The 10,281-nt window shown below is 40.8% G+C and overlaps 1 protein-coding gene across 2 annotated transcripts in view; it reads right to left on the bottom strand.

The window, feature by feature from the left end:
* RNF17 (ring finger protein 17) overlaps positions 1-10,281 on the bottom strand; it is a 114,586-nt gene that overhangs the window by 1,882 nt on the left and 102,423 nt on the right. For both annotated transcript variants that reach the window (XM_026454202.2, XM_026454201.1), the window contains exons 31-34: positions 9,534-9,650; positions 7,527-7,695; positions 4,024-4,159; positions 1,118-1,307 (exon numbers count right to left, since the gene is read on the bottom strand). In XM_026454202.2, coding sequence (XP_026309987.1) covers positions 1,118-1,307; positions 4,024-4,159; positions 7,527-7,695; positions 9,534-9,650 — 612 coding nt within the window. The remainder of the gene's footprint in view (positions 1-1,117; positions 1,308-4,023; positions 4,160-7,526; positions 7,696-9,533; positions 9,651-10,281) is intronic.

Genomic DNA, 10,281 nt, shown 5'->3' on the forward strand with positions numbered 1-10,281 from the left:
ATATCTTATCAGGGCCAGAAATACAGACTTTTTGGGTAAGATTTCCAATTTTAAAACACTATACTAAATAAAACAAGGTACAGGCCAGATTCTGTCTGTAGGCTACTGTGACACGCTGAGCCTCAGAACCAGAAAACATTTACATGAAACACAGTCTGGAGTTTTTTAGTTGACCTTTTGATGCAGGTTCTACTATATCAAATAATTCAAAAGTAGTACAATTATGAGATTAGTACAATTAGTACAATTCAAGCCTTTCTTTCCTTTTTTTTTTTTTTTTTTGAGACGGAGTCTTGCTCTGTCGCCCAGGCTGGAGTGTAGTGGCCGGATCTCAGCTCACTCCACCCCCTGGGTTTTACGCCATTCTCCGGCCTCAGCCTCCCGAGTAGCTGGGACTACAGGCGCCCGCCACTTCACCTGGCTAGTTTTTTGTATTTTTTAGTAGAGACGGGGTTTCACCATGTTAGCCAGGATGGTCTCGATCTCCTGACCTCGTGATCCACCCGTCTCGGCCTCCCAAAGTGCTGGGATTACAGGCTTGAGCCACCGCGCCCGGCCCAATTCAAGCCTTTCTATAATGACCAGAACTACCATTCTTTCCCACTCTTCTTTTAGGATGCAGGTGAAATGCCACATTCCTGTTTTACTTATTCAATTAAATACTTGAGTGGCTTCTAAGCAGCAGCTCAAACACCCTTTCCTGACCTCTCCAGATGCAAATAATCATTTCTTCTTACACTTCCCCCACCCACAAAATTAGCTATAGCTCTGTTACGGTACTTATTTCATTCAACCTCACACTAATTGTTTGCATATTTGTTTCCCCATTCTAAGTTAATTATGGGATACTCATCTTCAGCATTTTATTAATTACATAAATGATATTTTATATCACCACAGGGGTCAGCAGTTTGTTAAACATAAACTAAGACATTTTAACAAGCCTTAAAATTAAGCTTTATATGTATATATAAAGGTACACATATAAACTATAGCCCATATAGCTTTGTATGCTTTAGTATACTCTTGCATGTAGACACTGCATAGAAACAAACACTTTACAAAGTGTGGACACAGAAATAGCTTTACAGTAACTGTGGCTAGTCGAGACACTTACCATGGACACAGCATACAGCTGTTTTCCTTGAAGACAGTCTATCATAGCCCACAGTGCCTCCATACTCCATTTGGGACAATATGGTATTCTTGTCTCCCCTAGATCCCTTAAGGGAGGTTTAAACCCTGCCAAGAGAACCTTTATGGCTCGAGCTGGATACCGCATAAGATGAGGAGGAATCTGGCACAGTCTGTCACAAAAGAAATTCTTGAATTAAAATTCTCTTCCAGCTGAAACTATACAATTCTTACAAGAAAACATAGGGGAAAAGCTTTGTAACATTGGATTTTGCAGTGATTTTTCTGGATATGACCCCAAAAGCACAGGAAATGAGAAAAATCAGATAAAATGGCCTTCCTAAAAAATAAACTTCTGTGTATCAAAGGATACGAGAGAGCAAAAAGGCAACCTACAGAATGGGAGAAAACGTACACAAACATGGACATTAAAGATCTACAAATGACCAACGGGCACGTGACAGGATGTTCGACATCACTAATCATGAGGGAAATGCAAATCAAATCCAAAGTGAGATTCCACCTCACACCTACTAGATGACTATCAAACAACCAAATCACAAGTGCTGGTGAGGAGTGCAGGAACTGGAACCTTTGCGCACTCTTAGAATGTAAAATGGTGCAGCCACTGTGGGAAATAGCAGGGAGGTTCCTCAAAAATTAAGGATAGACCGTATGATCCAGCAGTTCCATTTCTGGGTATATACCCAAAATAACTCAAAGAAAGTACTCTGAGATAAATGTATACCCACGTTCACAGAAGCATTATTCACAAGAGCCAAAAGTGGGGAGCAACCCAAGTTCCACCTTCCAGGGAAGGGATAAATAAGATGCAGTATACACTGTATGAGGGGGCTTCAAAAAGTTCATGGAAAGATGAAATTAAGATGAAAATAAACAATGTAAACTTTATTTCTCAACATAAGTTCCATCAAGACCATGACACATTTGTAAGCTATGATAACAGCCCTTTAGTCCATCCCTTAAGAACTGAGGGTCCTGGGAATATAACCGTGTCAATGTGATCTTTCTTACATTATTAACTGGAGAAAAATGGGTGCCCTTTAAATACTTTTTAAGATTAGGAAACAAAAGACAATCTAGAAAGGGCCAAATCAGGACTGTAAAGTGGATGCCTAATGATGTAGGTAAAACTCTTGCAAAATCGCCCTTGTTTGACGAGAGGAATGAGCAGGAGCACTGTGGTGGTGAAGGACTCTCTGGTGAAGCCTTCCCAGGCGTTTTCCTGCTAAAGCTTTGGCCAACTTTCTCAAACACTCACAAGAAGAAGATGTCGTTCTTTGGCTTTCCAGAAAGCCGGCAAGCAAAATGCCTTCGGCATCAAAAAAAAAAAAAAAAAAACAAATGGTTGCCATGACCTTTGCTCTTGACCGGTCCATTTTTGACTGGACCACTTCCGCCTCTTGTTTTCACTGTGCTCTGCCTTCAGGATCACACTGGTAAAGTCATGTTTCATCTGCAATTGCAGTTCTTTGAAGAAATGCTTCAGGGTCCTTATCTTGCTTGTCTACGATTTCCACTGAAAGCTCTGCTCCTATCTGCAGCTGATCTGGGCCCAACAGGTTTGGCACCCACTGAGTGGAGAGCTTCCTCAACTCTCCGTCAGCATTGTATAAGCTGAACCAACTGAGATGGCTTTGGTGTTGGCTATTATTTCTGCTGTTGTCAGTCCTCTTCAGTTAGGGCATGAACAAGATTAATTTTTTTTTCCTCACAAATTGATGTGGAAGGACTACTGCTATGGGCTTCATCTTCAACATCATCTTATCCCTTCATAAAACAAGTTATCCATTAGTAAACTGCTTTCTTTGGGGCACTGTTTCCATAAAGTTTTTATAAAGCAAAAATGGTATCACCATTCCTCCACCCAAGCTTCACCATAAATTTGATGTTTGTTGTTGTTTCAATTTGAGCAGAATTCATGTTGCACTTATCCTTTTCAGTGCCTCAAACAAGATCCTGTTCAGACATTTTAGAACAAGTTAGCACAATTTTGGTGAAAAAAATTTGAAATCCATGCAGTTTTTTCATAGTATGCATTTTCCATCAACTTTTTGAAGACCCCTCATATATATAATGGAATATTATTCAGCCTTAAGAAGTAAATTTGGACACACGCTACAACATGGATGAATCTTTAAAAATTATGCTATTGAAATAAGCCAACACAAAAGGACAAATACTGTATGAATTTACTTATATGAGGTACCAAGAACAGGCAAGTTCAGAGACAGGAGAGCATGGGTTACTAGGGACTAGGTGAGAAGGGACTACGATCTTACTATTTAATAGGTACAGGGTTTCTGTTTGGAATAACAAAATTGTTCTGGAAATGGAAAGTGGTGACAGTTGTATAACCTTGTGAATGTATTTAATGCCAGTTATTATACTTAAAAATAGCCAAAATGGGATTACAGGTGGCTCACGCCTGTAATCCCAGCACTTAGGGAGGCCGAGGCGGGGGGGATGACCCGAGGTCAGGAGTTCGAGACCAGCCTGGCCAACATGGCGAAACCCCGTCTCTACTAAAAATACAAAAACATCAGCTGGGATGCTGGCAGGCACCTGTAATTCCAGCTACACGGGAGGCTGAGGCAGGAGAATCCCTTGAACCCGGGAGGCGGAGGCTGCAGGGAGCCAAGATTGCGTCACTGCACTCCAGCCTGGGCGACAGAGCAAGACTCCATCTCAGAAAAAAAAAAGTTAAAATGGTAAATTTTATGTATACTTTAACTCGATAAAAATTCCTAATTTATAAACAGCCTTAGAATAACCCTTTTTCTTTTAAAAGAGGCAAAATATTCGCAATAAGAAAACTATTTGAAAAAAAAAGAAACCTAATTCAACACCCCAACATTTATTTTTAACCTGTTTAATGTCAGCTTTGCAGTTGATCCATAATCAACAAATTGTACTAGGATAGATAAAGGATTAAATTCTTTAATGGAAACAATCTTCGCTCTATACCATAAGCCATCATCATATTCTGCAAGGCAAGGCATTTCTGGAAAGACAGAAAAAGGGAAAAAGTCATATTGTCTTTTATTAAATATTTTTAATCCAAAGGAAATCAACATATCAAAGGGCTACCTGCACCCCATATTTGTTGCAGCACTATTCACAATAGCCAAGATATGGAATCAACCCAGGTGTCCATCAACAGATAAATGGATAAAGAAAATGTGCTGATTATATACACAATGGAATACTATTCGGCCATAAAAAGGAATGGAATCCTGTTATTTGCAGTAACATGGATGGATCATCATATTAACTAAGATAAGACAAGCACAGAAAGACAAGTATCGCATGTTCTCACTCATATGAGAGCTAAAAAAGTGCATCTCATGAAGATAACAAGTAGATTAATGGTTACATGAGGCCATGAAAGGCAAATATACATGTGTTTGGGGTTGGGGGATGAAGAAGGTTGGTTGATAGGTACAAACATATAGTTGGAAGGAATAAGTTCCAATATTTGATAGCAGAGTAAGGTACCTAGTTCACAACAATGGATTGTGTATTTCAGATTCACCAGAAGTCTTGAAATGTTCCCAACACATAGAAGTAACTGCTCGAGGTGATGAATATCCTACTGTCCTGATAATTACGCACTCTATGCATGTAATATCACATGTACCCCATAAATATATACAATTATGTATCAAAAATGTTTAATACAGAAAAGTACAGAGAAGAAAATGTAACAAATATATGTTCACCATCCAGAATTAAACATTAAACAGTTGGCCTTATGTTGGCTTCTCTTTTTCTGTTCGTATTTTGTAAGCCTTTGTTCACTAATTCCTAAGGATTAAGCTTCAAATAAAGGCACTTCTCCCATACTGAGTTGCTAGTTCTTGTATTGCTAAGGCTTATTAGTTCATATTGCCACTGCCCCAACTTCTGATACTCCCCTAGTCTCTTTTAGTGTGGGCCATCATCTTTGGCAAAGGATGATCAATATTTGCTATTCCTGCCTTCCATTCTGTCCTCCCATTCATTTGCTATGGGACCACCAGAATTAAATTTTTTTAAATGCAATTACATTGCTCTTATTTAAAATTCTTTAATGGTACACCTTAACTGCCTGTAATATCAAGTCCTTACTACAATTTACAGGCTTCTTCAGTTGTTTGTTCTCCCAAACAACTTCTACCACATTTCCTCAATGAGTTACCTAAACAGGATTACTTAAAATTTTCATCCCTCTATTTAGCTTATGACTGTCCCCCTCATCTAGAGTGTGTTCCTGAGCCCTTCTTTTTTATGGTGTTTATCATAAACATCAAGACAACATTCGGACAGTTTTTCGGGTATTCACTGCCTTGAGCAGTTATCATTCTTCTTTCAAAGCCCAGCTCCAACATGACCAACACAGCCCTAACAACTGATCACTGCTTTCCCTCTGACTCTACGGCATTACCCACACTCCTTTAAGAGGAGCTATTCTTTTCATACTCTGCTTGGTTTATCTGTCTCTTCTCTGCTCAGAGCACTTGTTCTTGAGTGCAGAACTGTTGTATTCCTAACATGGTACCTGACACAAGCTCAGTAAAAAAAAAAAAAGTGTACTAATGAGTGCTAGGCTTGAGTTAAACTGTGGAAAAATTAGTATGGTATACACTTCCCTTTGTACATCCTTAGATTTCAGAGTGATGGCATGTGCCTCAGTTTCCTATCTTGTTCTACTTCCTTATGTCATATGCTTTTTATGTAATTTCACAAAGAATTCTACTTGTGGGCAAGTGACATTGAAATACATGACTAATGAATAAAGATTTTTATTTCAAGTGATTTTAATTAAAGAGTTATAGACAATTTCTTTCATATATAAATTCATCAGGGTCAGGAACGGAGGCTCATGCCTGTAATCCCAGCACTTTGGGAGGCCGAGGTGGGCAGATCACCTGAGGTCAGGAGTTCGAGACCAGTCTGACCAACATGGAGAAACCCCATCTCTACTAAAAATACAAAATTAGCCAGGCGAGGTGGTGCATGCCTGTAATCCCAGCTACTTCGGAGGCTGAGGCAGGGGAATCACTGAACGTGGGAGACAAAAGTTGCAGTGAGCCGACACTGAGCCACTGCACTCCAGACTGGGCAACAAAAGCGAAACTCTGTCTCCAAAAAAAAAGTCATCAGTGAAACAATAAAGAATCTCATCTGGGCCAGGCGCGGTGGCTCACACCTGTAATCCCAGCATTTTGGGAGGCCGAGGCAGGAGGATCACAAAGTCAGGAATTCGAGACCAGACAGGCCAAGATGGTGAAACCCCGTCTCTATGAAAAATACAAAAATTAGCTGGGCATGGTGGGACATGCCTGTAATCCTAGCTACTCAGGAGGCTGAGATAGGAGAATTGCTTGAGCCCAGGAGGCGGAGGTTGCAGTGAGCCGAGATTGCACCACTGCACTCCAGCCTGGGTGACAGAGCAAGACTCATCTTTTAAAAAAGCCCAGATGAGATTCTTTATTAAAACGCTGGGCATGTTGGCTCATGCCTATAATCCCAGCATTTTGGAGGCCAAGGTGGGCAGTTCACTTGAGTTCAGGAGCTTGACACCAGCCTGGTTAACATGGGGAAATCCCATCTCTACTAAAAATACAAACATTGGCTGGGCATGGTGGCACGCACCAGTAATCCCAACTACTTGGGAGGCTGAGGCAGGAGAATCGCTTGAACCCAGGAGCAGAAGGTTGCAGTGAGCCGAGATCACGTCACTGCACTCCAGCTTGGGCAACAAAACAAGACTCTGTCTCAAAAAACAAACAAACAAAAAACTCACTGAATACTGGTAAGACATTAAGATAATGTGTTTTTCCTTTGCTAAAATATCAAGAATACATCTCTATCACATACTGCAATAACTAGATACATTTTCCTCAGAGGAGAATCACACATATTTAACAAACATGGGAAGAATGGACTGAAAAGATCAAAGAGTAGAAATTTGACCTATCCTCACAGAACAGGTCATACTTTGAGCCTCCACCTCACGATTACTGTAGGTGGCTTGTAATTAAAATGATGACCATTAAGGTCTGAATGACAACTCTTGCAACTTCAGCTACTGATAACCTCAAACTCAGAAAATAATCTTTATGCAATTTTCCAACCCCATCTCATTTGTGGAACGTGAATGTGCCCCCCAAGGGAGTTTACTAAATGTCTCTTAGTTCACCTTCTTTATCTAGAAAATGAGAAAGAGGTCATCTTCTGGGTATCTTGAGGATTCCAGGAAATCATGCATGTAAAGTGAATACAAGAAAAATATCAACATTAGAGATAGCCCAAGGTCATCAGCCCATTAAAACAAAATCCGAGTTTTAATAAGTACCCTGTTTCATTCAAATGTAGTAAGTATATACCTGTTCTAAAATCCGTCAGAGGAGGAAGTGCCTCTACCTTCTTATTAACCCTCTGCAGTGCTTCATCAAGGCTCTCGGATTCCAATTCCCCGCTGACTCCACTATCATCTGTGTCACTATGCTGGTTAGACTGGTTATAAGTTTCTATAGAATCAAGGCAAATATATACCTAAGTAGGGAGAAGGAAAGGAAAACTTTCAGATTCTGGAATTTCAAGCATTTATGTGGACAAAATTACTGTGGCAGACAGCCTCCAGTGATGCCCCCAGAGACCTCCACACCTCCTGATACTCACCTCCTATTCCTTCCCACATCCTACCACACTTATCTTGTGACTAAGAGAACACGATTCGGCTGGGCATGGGGGTTCAGGCCTATAATCCCAGCACTTTGGAAGGCTGAGGTGGGAGGATCACTTGAGCTCATGAGTTCAAGACCGGCCTGAGTAACACAGTGAGACCGCATCTCTACTAAGAATCAAAAACATTAGGCTGGGCGCGGTGGCTCACGCCTGTAATCCCAGCACTTTGGGAGGCCGAGGCGGGGTGAATCACGAGTTCAGGAGATCGAGACCATCCTGGCTAACATGGTGAAACCTCGTCTCCACTAAAAATGCAAAACAAAAATTAGCCACACGTGGTGGCGGTCGCCTGTAGTCTCGATACTCTGCAGGCTGAGTCGGGAGAATGGCATGAACCCGGGAGGTGGAGCTTGCAGTGAACTGAGATCGCACCACTGCACTCCAGCCTCGGAGATAGAGCAAGACTCCGTTTAATAATAATAATAGTAATAATAATAATTAGCTGCGCATGGTAGTACACACCTGTAGTCCCAGCTGCTCGGGAGCCCGAGGCAGGAGGAATGCTTGAGCCTGGGAAATTAAGGCTTCAGTGAGCTATGTTTATGTCACTGCACTCTCCAGCCTGGATGACAAAACGTATCCTCTATCTTAAACAAACAAATAAAAAAAACCACACAACTACAGTGCTAGTGTGTGACTCCTGAGACTGGCGTATAAGGACATGTAGCTTCTGCCTTGGTAGAGCTCTCCCAGGGATTTCACGTGCCAGGAAGCCATAGCCATGCTGCCAGCAGACAACCAGAGAGGCCACAGGCAGGAAACAGAGCCTTCCAGGTGGTGCCATGTGAGTGAGTGTTTTCGAAAGTGGTTTCCGCAGCCCCTGTCAACATCATGGCTGCAACCTCCTGAGAGCCTGAGCTAGAGTGCTTAACTCAGCATCTCCCAGATTCCCGACCCTCATGTGTGTTTGTATAAAGCTGCTAAGTTTAGGGGTACATTGTGATGCCGCAATAAATAAGCAAAATTACCAAAACCAGCAATAGTTGTTTAGCAACTACATACAGCATAACATGCTACTTACTCTGCTCTCTGATGAAATTACAAAGCAAATCCTTCCCCTGCCTGTGAGAGAATGGCCTACGAAGGAGCTGCTTATTTCTTCCTCTCTTTGTTAGCCAAGGACATGTAATTGAACTTTCAGTGCCTTTATTCATGCATTCAATCAATATTCACCAGGTGCCTAGTATTTATCAGGCACTACTCTAGGTTCTGGGGATACCTCAATGAACAACATGGAGCTATACCCGAAGGGGAGGCAGACAAACCTAGTTAAGTGGGACACAGTGTCAGCCAGGTGGTTAAGTGGAAGAGTTCAACGCAAGAAGAGGAAGGAAAGCAAGATGTTTTAAGATTTCATAGGTAGAAACGGTTCCACCTTAAAAATCTAAATATCGGATATAAGCATAACATTGAATAAAGCAGCATAACACTGGAAACCCAGTAGGTCCTTAAAAAACACTTGCCTTAAATATTAACAAATATCTGAAGAGGATGAAGAGGGTATTATAGGGTGGGGCAAACTAGAGATCACAAATTTGCAACATTTGAAATCAGGAAGATAGAGAAGTAAAGAGTCACTTCTAGTGTTTAAGACCAAGATAGACTGTTAGGTTTTTAATCACCAACTAATCATTTAGCTCACATACTTCATTAGGTGAGACAACGTGCTTGACTTGAACAGCACAGAGTTCTCCTGGGGAAGGCAGAGACGAAGACAAATATGGTGGTAAAAGAGGAGTGTCTGTTTCAGACGAAAGCAATTCCTAAAACAACACAGAAAAATTCAAATTTCAGAATGAGGACGAAAATCTATTACATTATAAAAATTCATGACAGTGCCAATTTAGTTTTCAATTAGCAGAAAGCAAGCTTTCTTAAATACTGAACACCATAAAATGATTTTGTTACAGTAGGACCAAAATGTGATGATAATCAAAGACCTTTAGTATTCTTTTGTCCTCTAATTTTAAAGCATTTTGTGCAAAAAAATGCATGAATGTTTATTGATATGCATATTCTCTACACATACACATACAATTCTAGAAGAATAGTCAATAGTAACTGCCACTAATGAGGGCTGCGGTGTTTCAGGTGCAGAATGAGGAACAGATCCCTTTTCCTTTTATACATTTTTGCAGTATTTAAGTACTTTCTAATAAAAACTAAAATAATACATGAAATGCTAAAAGAAAATTTAAGTTAAAATCATCAAAACGGTGTGCTTTCTCTTAAGCCCTATGAAAGCATAAGGAATACTACAGTTATGTGATTCCCAAGAAAATCATGGCACCTAGTAACTGTTAAAAGCAAATGTGTATAAAAATGTGGTGCATGGGCCGGGCGCGGTGGCTCAAGCCTGTAATCCCAGCACTTTGGGAGGCCGAGATGGGCGGA

This window comes from Piliocolobus tephrosceles, chromosome X (assembly GCF_002776525.5).
Source record: "Piliocolobus tephrosceles isolate RC106 chromosome X, ASM277652v3, whole genome shotgun sequence".
Lineage (NCBI taxonomy): Eukaryota > Metazoa > Chordata > Mammalia > Primates > Cercopithecidae > Piliocolobus > Piliocolobus tephrosceles.